The sequence below is a fragment of the Temnothorax nylanderi genome, unplaced genomic scaffold (assembly GCF_030848795.1).
Source record: "Temnothorax nylanderi isolate EJ_2023f unplaced genomic scaffold, tnyl_v1.0 TNYL_tig0064_pilon, whole genome shotgun sequence".
NCBI lineage: Eukaryota > Metazoa > Arthropoda > Insecta > Hymenoptera > Formicidae > Temnothorax > Temnothorax nylanderi.
Window position 1 is genome coordinate 847,687 of NW_027249126.1, and position 16,548 is coordinate 864,234.

Below are 16,548 nucleotides of genomic sequence, written 5' to 3' on the forward strand. Positions count from 1 at the left end.
AGCGTGCGCGCACCCCCAAATGCGCGAAATCCCGTCGAAGTGCGGCTCGTGCGGCGCATTGTTTCCTTGTTTGCCAGGTGTTTCGAGCACCGCGGCCGAGTGGAGGCCGCGCCATTGTTGCGAGAGAAGTCGTGCAGCCGCTCTCTCTCGACAAAGCCGGCGATCCTAATGCTCTTTTATTGTGCATTGTGCGCGGCCGAAATCAAGGAACGGGGTGGCGTACACACGCGAGGCCGAGGGACGTGGCCGTATACCGATTATACGGCCTGAGCACGTCGATGACGATACGACGCCACCCCGACGACTTGGCGCCTATATATTTGTCACTTTGCTTTTGTCAAACGCGAAGAAGAGCCTTGCTGAAGGATCTCGTAAGAATAGGATGCGTATACCAAAGAATTGCGAAATACAACGAGGGCTCGGAATTGTTTTGAGATTCTTTTTTTATATATTTTTATTAGCTGAAGGTTCGAAAGCGACAAGACAGTGACGATATAGCATCAGGATACAGAAGTAGCACGTGATAGTATGCACGTGCTATATACACAATGAGACTTATGAGACTCTTGGATCTCCCTTCATATTCTATATTGTTCCAAAATTTACTTCTACTTTAATCAAATTTATTAATTTTTTTTATAAAATTATTCATATTATATTTTAATTGCTGATATAATATTATTTAGTGCGAGACTATGTTAATTGATTGATTGATTTTGGTATTAGCTATTTTTTGCCTAGATATTGTTAAATGTTAATTTAATTTTAATTAGTAATTATAACAAAAGCATTGTTCTTACTGAAAATTTTTTTTAAATAAAAAAGCAGTTTTATAACAGTATAAAAATTAAAATCTCAACTATATACTTACTTGTTTTATCTTCTTAATGCTCTTGATATATTCAAGTCAGAATTCCAAAATAAGCAATGCCACATACAGCAAAAGTTTATTTCCTCTTTGCTGGATATTTAAATAAAAATTTAAAAAATGCTCGATTTTTCTCGCGGAGAAATAATATAATTTTAAGCTCACAAAATAATAGTTTTTCTATTTCTAAGCTTAGAAGCAGGTTATTTCCAACAGAAAAGCTTTAGACTGTACTAAGCGTTGAAATTATCGTTATTGTAATTAATATCACCTAGAATACTGAAGATATGTGTCACCGCTATATATTCTTTTTATTTTATACAATTGCTTAATTTCTTCTTATCGTCAATCGCCGCAGTCTTGCGTAAAGTTGTATCTACACAGATCCTTTAAGAAGTCGTATGTAAAAACAGCGAGATAAATTTGCATGATTTTGTATAATTGATCATCAGCCGTATTAACAAATCTTTTGGGGAAGGGGGGGGGACAAGAGGAATCGAATTGCCATTAAAGCGGTATTGTCGTTATCATTTTTGACGCATACAGTGTCGAGTAACCATTAAACGAGTTAAATAATTTACTACTATTATTACATAAGTACATACAGTGTGTAAAATGTCGGCGTGATCGTTGTAATACGGTGGTTAGCGTAGGGATACTCATCAACGTAAATCATGCAAGTATATTAGCGGAGAATTTGCGATAAATCTTGATAACTGTGCACCTTGTATATAAGATTGGATTAGACAGAAAAAATGTGGCGGCGCACATTATTTGTAGCTTGAAGTAAAAAACTCTTGTTCAGCCTTCCTTTTACATTTCACTTTGCTTTCATGAAAACGCAATTTTCCTCATTAAAGACTTTGAGAATAATGTAAATTTAAGCCATCGAGAATACTCTTCTACATTAAATAGGAAAAAAAAATGCAAAATATCATATGCTGGACGATACTGTCTGAAATTTTCAAGTCATCTTTTCCTACAAATATTACTTAATTGTAAAGTTTTGATTATGACTTAGAATTACATTATTCTCTCAATATTGTGTTTATTCTTACTTACAACAAAATAATTGATAATGTCGAAAAATTAGAGAGCAAGATAGTTCAGTTTGTATTTTTTCAGAGCTTTTTTTTCCACAATTCGACTTCATATGCATCAAACAATACGCAATCTTTTCATACTCGAGTCAGTTTCGCGCACTAAATCATTAAAGGTACGACGCACATAAGGCAATAATCTCGTATGTGTAAACATAATTCTACCACCCTTCGTATCTCTCACACATGAGAGCAATTTATCAGCAGCGTAACCGAATGGCGAATCGGAGGGGAGCTTGCAGAAGGATCGTCGACGATGTACGAATGCCTAATGCAAAGTAATTGATTCATGCTAGTTAAAAATGTATAAAAATCATGTTTTGATTACTCCCCAAAACGCACGCTATCAGTTTCTCCTCGCTCGAAGCTCCCAGATGCAACGGTTACGCACACGTGACTAGAATCGTTCCTTTTAAAACAAACAGAGTTAAACTGCACATTCACAAATTCTTGCAATGGCTATTAAATAAATTGAGTATATAAATAAATGCATAAAATAATATTTAACAATTAATCAATTAATATTATAATAATATAATAATTAATAAATATATTAAATCATGCTGATCTTTCTCTTTTTCTCTCTCGGCAAATCGACCCTAATACATCAATAATATTAGATATATACAGATTCGTTAGAACAATGACTAGTTTCTTTGTGGAATTGTGGTGTTTTGAAATGTCTTTATCAGAATGTCTAAAAAAAAGATTAAAAATCGTTAATTTTCGGAGCGCATTTTAGCCTTTCTTTCAAAACGAATCAATAAATTTGATTTGGATTAAATCTGTCAGAAAATACAGGCATGCTGTAAATTAATGTAAGATAAAATACACGAAAATCTTTTAACGAAGAATCAGTTGGGCAAGAACAGATTTTTAAAAGAATTTCGTGAAACGAGAGAAGCGCAGCAAAAAATCGCTATGGACAACAATTTTTTCGGATATGTTTGAGCCGCACTCAAAGCTCTTTCTTCAATTTTGCTACGTTAAAATTGCTATATCCAACTAGAGGAGAACCAAGTATCGTTGTAGCGCGGATTCCACCGTTTTTCACGATCCGCCGACGTTTTCCGAGTGTGCAATGAAAACCGTCCCTTTGTTCTCCTTCTCTCTCTTCTCTCTCGTTCTCTCTTCTTCTTATTCAAGTTCCAATTATCTAGTCCACATCAGAGTCCACGCGCCCATTCAGCGCGGGGTTTTAGCGACTCTGACTCTCGTCGTTCGCTCGACGGATCAGTTGAAGAAATCGTCGCCGTCGAACGGGTCGCTCTCTCTCGCGAAGATATTCACCGACTCCGATTTCCGTATGTATTGATCGCCCCTGGCCGTCTTGTTATTGTTATTGTTATTCCCCGGACCGTATTTTCCCTGCCTGGAATTCTTCAGCGGCAACGTAGTGGCGCGATGGTCCGGCACATTGTCTTCCAACTCGGACTTGAAGACGAAGGCGTCGTCGTCGAACCTCAAGTCGCCGTTGAAGAAGGAATCGCGGCCGCTATCCTCGGAGACGAAGCCGTCGATGGGCTGCTGCGGATCTTTCGTGTCACACGGCAGCTCCTCCGGCGTGGCCTTGAGCTCGGACGACAACCTCTGTCGGTCAGACGTGTCGCTGGATGCGCTTGCCGTGGGCGTGAGATCGTCCTCGAAGTAGCTCGACCGTTTACTGTACTCCCGGACGGGAATGTCTCGCCTAGGATGATCCTTGGGGCCTCTGAGACCGGACGAGGGACTCGCGGGCGGCAGTTCCCGCTTCGGATCAGCCGTGTCCGGTCGTACGCGCGTATCCACCGGTGTGAGTGATTCTACCGCGCCGCTCGGGCCGGCAGCTTCCATATGCTCGACGCTCTGCGCAAAATCGTCCTCGAACGGACTCTGCGTCTTTTGCACCTGTCGAGTCTTGTGCCTGGCTATTCGCTTGCGATGCATCGTCTCGCTCTTCGAGTCGGGACCCTCGGACCAGTACGGCCGCTCCACCCAGCTGTCGTACTCCTGATCGCTGCCCCAGTAGCTCTCGCGGCTCCTGGAGCGCTGAGAGGATCGTAGGTACGGATCGGAGTCGTTGTCGCTGCACTCGGATCTGGAGGCGCCGAATTTGCGCGGATCCGCGTACACCATATCGCTGTTACGCCCGTCGTTCGCGCTGTTGGGTCTCTTCGGCCAGTGTCTCTTCCTACCCGCCGGATTGTATCTGGGCGAGTCGTCGCCCGGACGCTCCTGGGCGTACTCCTCGTCCCAGGACGGATAGTCGTGAGGTCTCTCTCTGCTATCGCGATAATAATAGTACGCCTCTCTCATAGAATAATCGGCGTCCGGGGGTCCTCTTCTACCCCAGAATCTGTTATCTTCCTCCCATCGTCTTCTCTCGTATCGTCGTCTGCTCCACCGATCCTCCTCGTCGTAGCCCATGCTCTCCTGGCTGCTGCCGAAACGGTCCTCTTCGTTCCACAGCATCAGTTTCCGTTTACGCTCGTCGTCGTAGTACGAACCGTGAACGTCATGGCTCCAGGTACACCGCTGCGGCGGGGGCGGCTTTGGCCGGCATTTCCAGTGCTCGTACTGATCCTCCTCGTCTTTGTAGGGCTGCACTTTTCGATGCGGACACCGTCGCGGACCGTCGTCCTCCCATTGGCTCTCCTCGTGCCAGGGCGACGGCTCGCGTGGCCGATGAACGCCGCCGCTCTTGGCCCACGGTGCACCGCGCGACTTCCTGCCCATCCTGTCGCGGAAGCTGCGGTCCCGCTTGTCAGGGTCCTCGTAAAACGATCTGTCCTCGAAACCGGGCGCATCGAATCGCGGATGCCGAGAGCCGGACCAGTATCTGCCGTCCCCTCGTGCCCTGCCGTTGCTCTCCTCGCTCTCCTCCTCGTCCTTCCATTCGTTGTCGCTGTCCCCCGAGTGTCGGTAACCGCCGCTTCCCTTGAACGGGACCTCTCTGTGGAAATCTTTGCCGTCCGGCGACCATGGCGAAGTGCCGCCTATCGATCGCTGCCCCTCGCACGAAGATCTGTCGGACGAGCCGAAGATACCCGTGTCGAACTTGGCCCAATTGCTGTCCTCCTTGCTGTCGTCTTTGTCCGACCGCGTCGTCTCCGCGAACGGGCAGAACATATCCTCAAAGCCCGAGGACGAGGCGAGTGACTTGGTCTCCTTGGCGCGATGCATGCCGGTGTTCAGCATCTTGATCTCTTCAAAGATGTCCATCGCCACGGCTTTCAGATCTTCCGAATCCTTCTTAACCGAGATATTCGGACTCGATGGTGGCGGCAAGTTATCGGAGAACAAATTCAGCAATTCCACCTCAGCGAGACTTCTCGATTGCTGAATCTGTTGCTGAGATTGCACCACCGGTGACGCTCGAGCGGAGCTCACCATCTCCTCGTCGTCTTTCTTAATCGGTACCGGCTCCGGCTCGCCGATAATCTCCCGCAGAGCGGCGTATCTGTCGCTTGACGTCGAGATCGAAGATTTCACTTCCGTCGAGGACCTTTCGGCCACGGATGAGCCATTCGTTTCATCGTTGAGAATGTCAGAGCCAACCTTGTCGGACGAGGTGCCATTGGCGTCGCTTCCTCTCTCGGAATTCTCCCCTCTCTCCTCCGCCTCCATGATAGTCTGCGTCTTCTCCGTGTCGTCCTCGATGTCTATCTCCGTTTGCTGGACCGTGGACGAATCGGATGTGACATCCGCATCTGTCATCACGTCACTTTCCTTCTCGATTTCTTTGTCCCCGACTTCTACCGACTTTTCCTTCGTTAAATTCGCGATAGAGCTAGTCATCGTTTCGTCCAGCTTCGCAGACTCTTCTTTCAAATTTTCGCTCTTGACGGGTAGCTTGACAGTTAGATTCACCAACGAAGTTATAGAATTCGAAGTGCTCTCGCTGGTCTGCGCTTCCGGCTGTATCTTCGTTTCGTCGGAAGCTTGTCCGTTTTCGTTAAGCGCTTCTTCCTCCTCAATTGCTTCTTCGACCGTTGTTTCCTCTCTTCGTTCCATCTGTTCCATCTCCAGCAATTCTCGAAAAACTGCGTATTTATCATATGTAGGATCCGGTTTTGTTTCCGATTCGTAATTAGTTTTGAAAGACTCCGATACAAAGGAGCTCGAATTCGATCCGATCGTCGCTTTTGACGCCAACGACGACAGCGACGAGATCGTAGATTTTGACACCGTTTGCTCCTTCGTCGTTGTCGATGTTGTTGGCGAAACGATAGTTTCCTCTACGTTGCCGACGGTGGTTTCCTTCGTCGATAGAGTCGCCAAACATTGCGTGAGTTGCGTCAAAGTCAGACTTGTCAACTGCTGGACGGTCATGCCGAGGCTGGAGGCCAGCTCATCCAAATTCGTCCACGACGACGTCAGTTGACTGAGCGTAATGTCGAGCGGCGGTTTCGTCTTTTTCGAGTCTGTGACCGGGACGGTGCTGCTGCTGGTAAAGGGCACGGACGACAACGACGTCGCGGATGATATCATCGTGCTGAAAGAATCCTCGAAGGCGGAGGCAGTGGTCGTCGTAAAGTCCGATTTGTCCGATTCGGATATCTGCGGAGGCGGGCTGAAATTATCGTCGAACTGATGACCCTTGGTGTCTCTCGGCGGGCTTTTGTTTTTATCCCTAATGATCTTGGTGGGTGACGGTGAAGCCTCACGCTGTGGAAAGTCGTACTGGAAATGTCCCTCCGTGTGTGGCGGTCTAGGCGGTGGTCTCGCGCCCCCTCGAGCCCCCTGCTTCTTCGGCGGTAAAGGCGGCGGGTTGATGAGAATGCTTCCCGCACCTCTGGGCGGTGGTTCCGGCACGAGATCTAATTCCGCGCTCGAGCTAGAGAGACGCGAGTTCGCGTCCGACGAGCAAGACCGTAACGGCGATGCCGGCGACTCGTTCGTTATCGAGAAATCCACCGGAAACTGCTTGTTGGACTCCACAGACTGCGCCTTTCCGGCCGGCAAGTCGATGTCGAAGTCCCTCTTCCGTACTGATTGAAGATACTTCTTCGGACTCGGTAGCTTCACCAACCCCTGCGTCGACTCCGTCGAATCTCTGTCCATGCTGCGAAGGATCGTGCTTCCTCCCGAAGCGGTACTCGCTGCTTTGGGTAACGTCGTCTCCTCCGGCGGCAAAGACACCGAGAGAGGCTGATGATGGATCGATCGAGAGACCGTCTCTTTCTTCGGCGGCGAGTCGATTGTTTGCTGGCTGGACTGGCTCGCCTCGTTCTCGTCGAATCGATCGAAGTTGGCGAAGTTGCTGTCCTCGCTGTCCCTCGACGATAGCTCGTTCTGGGTTTTCGTCGACTCCGTGCAATCCGTGCTGGTCGTGATATTGAAATTCGTCGGAAAGCTATCGGTGGAATTCGTGGATACCAGATCTTTGAGGACTTTCTTCGGTGGATTCTTCAGGTGCTGGAAGAAATCTTTCTTGTCCACGTAAGGCTTGATCAGACCGGTCCCCAGGGGATCCAGCTCCGTGAACACGTCGATCTGCGGGCTCTTCGTCTGAGTATTGCGAGGGGTAGTCTCCGTCGAGCTCTGTAGCACGATACGCGTCGTGTGAAATTTTAAAAACGTATTCGCTAAAAAATATAATCAAAGTCATACGTAAGTTGACACTTACGTCCTCCTGGTCCTTCCTCGTCGCCGAATTCTTACTCAGGTTCGTGATCTCCTCGTCGTTGAAGAGATTCTCGGCCTCCTTGTCGAACCAATGAATCGTACTTTGTGGTGGTGGTGTTTTACTAACTAACGTTGTCGCCGGACTCGAAGTGGTCGATGCGGGCGGTGCTGGTACAGTATGCTGCCGCTCTAAATGTCCCCTCTTCGTCGAGGAGGGTGGCGGTGGTAAAATCGGACGAACTGTATCCTGCAGCTGCAACAGGTACAGGAAAATAAAACGTATAATATTGATAAGAAGTGTCGGCTCTTATTCGCTTTATGAATTATCATGATTGTAATGATTACGTATCTGCAATTTATTTCTGATATATTCGATCGTGAAAATAAGTTTCTCCGAGAAGCCGATATTAAGATCGCAATAATTATAATTATTGCAGTTTTATTTCTAGCGTATTAAATGAAGAGGATATTCGCAAAGTCGCAATACTAATCGCACCTTCATGTTCGCGAAAGAATCACCGAACGGATCGGTCTCGAATAGATCGTCGGTAGACGGTACGGGATTTTCCGGCGTAATTTTGTCCATCTGATGAATGCCCTGTTGCAGCGAATTCAGCTCGAACTGCAGATCTAGCAAATCCGCAATCACACCACTCTGTGTCTCGTTCTTGCGATCGGCGGTTTTGTCGACCTCGCAGTTACTCGTGCGAATTCGATGAAACGATGACTCGGTGCCCGCTGCGCCCTGTGACAAATTATCGTAACGCGTCTGACCTCTGATAATTATGTCTTACTATTATCAATACTATTTCTCTTAGAGCCGATTTCACCAACGTCAATTAACTCGTACTGTCTCGTTCAACATTCTTTATTTCTTTCTAAATTATTATAATGTAATGAGATGAGTATAACTTAAATAGCGACAAACATTTATATTAATTATGATTAGGGCAAAGTAATATTGTGTGGGAAAATTCTTTTTAAACTAATCATGATGTTTTTAAATTAGATCTATTTAGAAGGAGATGAAGAATTAGTTAAACGTTAGCTAACTTTAAACCATTTAAACAAACGGATCTGTGAATAATGATACTTCAGGCACACTATGAGGGAAGTGAAGCAGTTAAAAATACGAGTAAGAAGACTCGTTTGAGAAAACAATTTAGCCGACATATTTTGACTGCAGCAATTATTTCGAAGGATTGGAACTCACCTTGGTGTCGGGTGCCGACTCAATGAAAATACCGCCGGTGTGGAATTTAATCGCATTAATGGCATTCTGCTCTATGTGCTGTTTCGCCAGTTCGATCTCCTTCTTCTTCAGCTCGAACACTACTTGGAACAAGTCCCGCATCGCTATCACCACCTGTTAAACAAAACGTTCTCTTTGTGTCATTTGCGGTATGCCAAACTTTTACCGCGGACGTAAACTCGTTTACATTTCGCATATTCGAAGTCAGACGTATTTGGAGAATTTTTCTTATTTGAGAATATTTGTCGATTTAATTTTTGAAGAAATCTTAAAAATAACAACAAGACTTTTTTGTTAATGAATTTTGTCATTTGTTTTAGTTTTATTTTTTAAACAAATTTTTAGACACGCGCATGATAGTCTCTTATGTTACAAGAAACAAGAGACGGGTATTTTTCCTTTTATTTTAACTTAAGACTAAATTGAAGCCTCGAGAATTCCCGACAGATCTGAATTAACTTCTTTTTCTTCGGGACTGAAAAATATCGAAGAAATAGGAAGCGCTACCCACGCCCGTTGACCGTAATTTCCGAAACCTTTCTTCGATCGTTCGTTCCGTTCTCACCCTTCCCTCCTGCCCCCCGTGCTATCAGCGCGAGAACCCTCTGTTTGCCGCGACTCCGTGCCGGTTAAAACCTCCAGCGGCGCGTCAAACACGACCGCCGCCGAATATACGGGTGAGGATTACCGCCCAGAGCCGTTTACAGGAGGCGAGCGCAGAAATTAAACTTGGAAATTGAATGAAGGCGTAAGGTTGTTGAATTAATTTGCCACCTGTCGCGCGAGCTTCCCGAGCTGATTTCATTTTCGCGACGATAATCGTCGCTATTGAATTGCGCGAGTTAAGGGCCCGGCAATTGTGCCAGCGTGCGCGCGCGCTCGTGCGATCGAGAGCGAAAGTCTCTGCGCTTCGTGGCAGAGTTAAACATATTCCTCTTGATTTAACGCAGCCGATTAGTCGTCATGAACTTCTGTTTGCTACTATTGCGTCTTGCGGAAAATTACTCGCGACCGCAATGTATTACGCGAATAATACCGTAATAGGGCTCAGCGGAACTGTTACGAACTTATTTTGCTCGATGAGACAAGTGAGAATAAACGCATTATATAGCGGAGAACATTAAGCAGGGATTCAGATAAGTATCTGTGAATTTTTCTAATGAATTAGATTAGAAAGATCTTATTTGCAATTAAATGTGACACAATTAAATTCAATGTGAGGTAATGCCAAAATATTATACGCCGTTGCTCTCGCTTATCTAATTTATTTGTTAAAATTCATTATTGAAATTAAATTTTCTATTATCTCTAGGATAACATTTTTTACGGTTGTTCCGCTCCTAGCCGATTACAATTAAGTACAATGTACTTGCGTGTGACTTTCGATTTTCTTCGACATAGAAAAAGGAAACGTTCAAAGGGGCGTTTGCTCGATGGTTAAACCGCGCGGTGCTTGAGCACAAAAGTGGGATATACTGACGGATTTGAATATCAAGAAGTTGCTCGTCGATCCCTTTGAACGGCATACGAAGCGAGCCGTGGATAATCCGGCAACAATCTCCCGCGGCGAGGACGCAACGGAGGAACGGGGCGAGGCCGAACGCGGAGCCGTGTAATGCAATTATTTACATACGCATCCGGGATTACGGTCGCCCGGGGTCGATATTGCTTCTCGGATCGGGCAAATATCATTCTAGGCTCTCTCCCCGCTCCCCTCCGGCTTACCCTCCCCGATACGCGGCCGGCTATACTCGTTCCCGATAATTGACACACTTTAACCGCGTTTGGCGGCCAGGAACGCAGGAAAATCGTAATCGCTCGTGCGTGTGTTCCCCGATAACTCTCGAGCTGCCGAAATCAATTCGATGCCCCTCGCCCTGCGTCTTGCGCACCCTGATTAGATTTTCGCGTATTTGCCGGGGGCGCGTGATACGAGATCCCTCAAAATTGACATTCGAGTGCGCGTTACTCGTAAAGATACAAGAACTCGTCGTAAATTACATTATTTCACGGATTTTCGCTTTACATATTAGACGAGAGGGAAATTCTTTTCTTCTGTGCAACGTCGCGCGAAGAGACGACCGTTTGAAGCGAAAATGGGAGAAAAACTTACCTGACTCGCCGCCTTATCAGTCTTAATGCCGAAGAATCGATGTCCTGTATCCGGTGACCCAAAAATATATCCGAAGGCTCTCGAGTCGCTCATATCTTGAGCAATAAATGATATTTTATGCACCGGATGATGATACAGACAGTCCTGCGAAAGGATGTAATAAATTATAGTATAGATCGATCCGCGATATGTCCATCTGTGTGAATAATTTCGCTACTCACCCCCGTCTTTTCGTCCCTTAAACGAAGCCCGTCTATGCTGACCTGAACGGCGATTCGTTGCTTGTGCTCACCGGCGGCGCGAATCGCCATCTTCAGGTCAGCCAAGGCCGCCTGGCACATCCGGTCACCGCGCGCTTCCGACACCTCCAGAATACCGATCAGCTTCGCCTTAAACGATACGCCCTCCCCAAGAAAGCGGGTTGGGTCATTCTTGACTGAAAGCAAAATACGCAGAATCATTTTATCGCTCTGTTAATTAGAGAAACGAATGGAAATAATCTCAGACGTTTGCAATTTCATGATTAATAGTTCAAAGCGATCTATTTCAATTGCAGTTAAGTTTCTTCTTTTTCCTCATAAACGCTGGATATATGTATAATTAAGATTGCAGGGTTTTGTAAACAAATTAGTTCATATTTGTCTTTAATTTTATCTGCTAAAATAAATTGACACATCTACATATATATATTTTTTTTTGCGCAGAATAACATACGTCTGAGATTTCTTCGCTTCATATAGAAAGTAGTGCCACATTGCAAGAGAACCAAGATAGTTATTGTGTAGAGTATTTGGAAGAGTTATAAAAAATCTAATATGGAAGGTATCATGGAGTTTCAATGGGGAGTACGACAACGAGTTTAAGGTCGTTCCCCGCGAACAGTTTTCAATCCATTCCGCACGCGAATGGTGAACCGTCGCGGAAGTAACGCGAAAATACGAAAGCCCACCAGGACGGGGAGCGCTCATTGTAACGCCGCGACGTGCGGGCCCCGCTCAGTCTCGCGTGAAGGAGACTCGCTCGGCGCCCGGCAGATCAAATTATCGTATTTGGAGCCGCGGGGGGGTCTCGAGAAGCGATCCCGACGGCGATAGGTCCGAACGCATTAAACCGACATCGATCGCTCGTACAATCAATTTGACCGACACGACTATAAAATGAGAGAACTCGAGTGCCCACTGAGAACGATCTCCCGGTCGGTGAGGACCGGCGTTAAAATTAATGGCTCGGAAACCGATAATTGGGCCGATATATACCTATTCGTAACCGCGATGATAATACGTGTCATTTTGTTATATCCGCTTTTGGGGGAAACGAAAGTGCGAATATTGCTTCCGCTGTGTCAAAGTACCTAATAACATTTGGCAAATGGACTAATGCCGGAGATAAATATTTGAAACGGTGCGGGACGGCAGTTGCACGCCTCGTTATAACTTCGTGGCTTCGGTGTAATCAACAAAAGTGCGATTATATAGTTCAAGTTATAATGAATGTAACTAATTCATGTAGCTTCGAATTACGTAAATATCAGTGAACGTAAATAACTATGCATTATTGTCCGGGAATAATCGTATTAGCTTTACTGCGCGAAATAGTTGACTTTACTCAGCGAGAGTGTGCAAACAAAAGGGCACGATAAATCTGTCGGAAAACTAAATAATATAGAAAGAGCGTAAAAAAAGACGAGAGGTATCGCGATTCTCTCTCTCTCTCTCTCTCTCTCTCTCTCTCTCTCTCTCTCTCTCTCTCTCTCTCTCTCTCTCTCTCTCAGCAGGCTTCTCGCTGCCCCTGCGATTTTAATGACCGTACGCTGCTGTAGCGTTTGTTCGAAGGCACTCGTAGGCTTCGAGTGGAGAACGCCAACTGTCGGCACTCGAAGAGCGTATACGTCCGGTATACTAATCCAACTTTTCATCGAGGCTCCTTCTTCTTTCTTTCTCCTTGCTTTCCGCGCCAGATGCGCCCTGCGTGGCATTCGACCCCGTGTATCCCAGACCTCCGTCCCAATAATAATTATTATTACGGTCCACGAGATGAAGCGCAGATCGACGTGACACTCTGGCACGTCCAACTATAAATTCACCTATTATTAGAGAATTTTTACAAGGCAACAATCTTTTCCCTTGCTATTTTTCTTAAGAAAAGGCTGGTCCCGAGAACACCAAATTTAATAGAAGGAATTGAAGGAAGAACTGAAACTTTATCGGATTTCTCCCGATCTCTGTCAGTTTCTGAAGTCAAGCTAATATACATTCTGTATATTGTGTATATGTACTGCGCGATAAGACACGCGACAATATAGCAACCAAATGTATCGGAAAACTTGGTGTATCGTCGTGAAAATATTTTTATCGCGACGAGACCACTCTTGACATTTTCGCAAAAAAAGCTTGGATCGAAGAAGTCCGGCTCGTTCAAACTTGACCCGTTTATTTACGAACATCCTGTATCATGTACTTGAGAGAAAGAAGATCGTGATTGTTGCAAAAAAAAAAAAAATAGCGACTCATGACTGACTTATGTAACATCAACAGAGAATCAGCTGCAATTAAGGAACAAACAGGAAGAATGATAAATTACTGTCATGTGACTCATCAAAAAATTGTCTATCTGTACGAAGTGTATTTGCCTGTGTAATAACTTGCAGTCTTGCAAATCATTTAGTGACATCTTGCCATTTTCATCCTCCCACTTTGCCATTTTCAGCCTCCTTCATATTCCACAGGCGTAATTCGAAAACTATCGACCGCTTAGCTTTAAATATATTATGAGAGAACACGCGCCGATGTATACAGCGTTGACAGATCAGCGTGCGTTCGCCATAAACTTCATTAGAATATTTTCCAGCTTATTTCCATAACGAGATCATCCTATTCCCCGCGGCATTCTTTTACGATTTCAATTACGCCAATTAATCGAATAAGGGGATAAGCGCGTTTTCGCGCTGTCCTCTAAAAAGTCAGTCCAGTAGTAATCTCGAGCACGGGACAGCCGTCGACATCTGTCAGCGGGGCGAACGACCGGTGGTGGTCTTTCGGTCGGTAAACGCGCGAACGCGAGGGGCTACTTCCGGTCTTCGCGAGCGAATTCGCGAATTCGTTTCTCGCATCATCTTTTGCGTCGCGAGACGCGTGTCAGTCGTGTCGAACAGCGTAGCCGAATCGCGGAATCGCGCGAAGCGTAACTCCTCGCACGAATACGCGAGCACGAGGAAGCCATATTACGGGGCGCCTCTAACTACCCCTAACGGATCTACAGGGTGGCACCAGAAGCACCCGTCGACTCGCCATCGGGAACGACCGGAACGACACGTAAACTCGTCGAAATCATGAGCGATTTACAGAAGAACGTGGGGCACGCGCTGCGCACACCGAGTCGGTGGCGAAAATATCCGCCCTCTACTCACACTTGCACGGACTGTTTTTTTTCCGTAAGGTCTGCATCGGTGGTCCCGCGTAGACGACGGCGAGAGAGAGAGAGTCCCCGAAGAACGGCACGAAGGGGACGACGAGAATTTTCTCTCTATCTTTCTCCCCGTCCCGTCTCTCACCCGCCCCCTCTCCCGCGGAGCCGGTCACCCTGCCTTCAAGGCGCACCCTCGTACGTCGGCACGGTCGGGGACACGATACTCAGCACGGACACATGTCGTAGCACGTCGGTCTCTCCCTCTGTCTCTCTCCTTCTTCCTGTTCCCTCCGTGTCCGCGCACCCCCTAGTCTTTCTCCCCCCCTCTCGTTCTCTCTCTCTCTCTCTCTCTCTCTCTCTCTCTCTCTCTCTCTCTCTCTCTCTCTCTCTCTCTCTCTCTCTCTTACTCCGTTCTACCGTCCCTCTCTCGCACTATTACCCCCGGCCGGCGTCTCACCCTCCGCGCCGTGTATTTCCCGTGCGTCGAGAGGAACGCGAGCGGCCGAGAGACGGGCGGCGCGTGTATCACGCGTGCTCGCGTAAGCGTCGCCGTGCACGCACACCGCCTACACGCACCACCTAAAAACGCGCGACGCACCGCACAGCGCACGGCGAGACGGCAAGGGACGGGACGACCAGCAGCAGGATCGCGAGGATCGCTCCGCGCGCCGCTGCCTGGCACCGGGGACACGGTTCCACGCGCGCGGCGGCGAGCGCGTGTATCCACGCGCGCGACGTAAAAACGCGGAGGAAGTGACAGCTGCCGCCGCCGCCACCGCCACCGCCGCCACCGCCGCCGCCGCCGCCGCCGTCGCCGTCGCCATCACCGCCGGCACGGGCGCCCATGCTAGCCGCTTTTATTGATCAATAATATACGCCTGCCTGCTGCATGCCTGTCTGCCTTGCCTAGTACTCGGCACCGTCGCTCCGGGCCGCTCCCGCTCGCTCGCGTTGACCATCGGCGACGTTCTGACACCTGGAGAACGGAGAACGGAGAACGAAGCTCCATAAATGAGACCGCGCGTTCTTCCAAATGATTTTATTGTTTCTCGAGTAAAATCCGAGATGATTCGCGCCGTCTTTCTTACCCCTTTAAACAGAGACGTGGCAGTGAAGTGAAATCACGACTGTAATTTGTAAATTTTGATTACGAAGTCATAAATTTGATAATTTGTAACATATATGTTCTTTTTCAAGAATATATATCTAATTGATATTTAGCTGAACTGATAAGGAAGCGAGGAAATGAGGAAAAACACATCGACAGATATTCTGTCGTCGGGGTGCAAAGTTTGGTTTGAAACAGTAAAATATTTTATAACAGCACACGATTGCGATTTTAATCTTGGTTTATTTCTTAGAACATTTGCAATTTGTACTGTGATTACTTATTGTGCGAGTTACTTTCGTCACATCAACGCGGGTATCGTTCGAACCGGATGATCTTCCCGCCGACTTTCGCTTTCTCGACTTTCGCTCTATTCACATGTCATTTGTCATTTTGAGTGTCACATTGGTACTTAAATAATTTATTTCACTTATTTTTATATATCTCTCTCTTTTTCTTGCGTAAGGTCCTTTTAATGATAAAACATTTCCAGAGAGGAGAGTATAATGAGAATTATTAATTCTCGAATTTTATAATAGATTGGAAATATAAGATAAGATATAAAAGTAAAATATAAAATCTTTGCATTTAAAGTTAAATATGCAAAATTCTTAATTCTTACAATTAGTTGCAGACGTTATAGTTGCATACTTATCTTTGACAGCATGAAAAGTTCAAAGACCAATAAACGAATAAACAAAAAATGTCAAATTTAAAAATATAATAGTTTAATAAATCCTAAATATACGTGGGACGTAATCTTTAACAAATTTTTTATCATTTTAAATTTACAAATGTTTAATCAATGATATAATGATTTTATTTTTAACGTATACATTTTATACTTTTAATTTTTCTTTTTAAATAATAATCTATAAAACTGAACAGCGTGAAATGCTAACCTTGCGTCGATAATATAGCGAACTGTGATAAAAATATTCGTTTATCAGCTGTGTAATTTGCAACTGTAAAAGAGCTTGTATGTGATAAATTTTATAACGTTACGAAAATTATTTAAGGGATGCAATTATAATATTGTTATTCTAACACGACATCGCCTACAAAAATAAGAATTGCACATTTGCGTGATATTAA

The 16,548-nt window shown here is 45.8% G+C and overlaps 1 protein-coding gene across 2 annotated transcripts; it reads right to left on the reverse strand.

Annotated features, from left to right (window-relative positions):
- Positions 1 to 1,154: 1,154 nt before the first annotated feature.
- On the reverse strand, positions 1,155 to 15,131 carry Dab (DAB adaptor protein). Of its 2 annotated transcripts, XM_071708141.1 has the most exons (7): positions 14,347 to 15,131; positions 11,162 to 11,376; positions 10,941 to 11,084; positions 8,789 to 8,941; positions 8,072 to 8,320; positions 7,577 to 7,828; positions 1,155 to 7,491 (listed from the first exon to the last, which is right to left on the reverse strand). In XM_071708141.1, exons 1-7 carry the CDS (start codon positions 14,381 to 14,383, stop codon positions 3,202 to 3,204), a joined length of 5,340 nt encoding a protein of 1,779 aa, XP_071564242.1. In that variant the 5' UTR covers positions 14,384 to 15,131; the 3' UTR covers positions 1,155 to 3,201. The 2 variants fall into 2 exon arrangements, with proteins under 2 accessions (XP_071564242.1, XP_071564243.1); XM_071708142.1 differs by lacking the exon at positions 8,072 to 8,320.
- Positions 15,132 to 16,548: the final 1,417 nt, after the last annotated feature.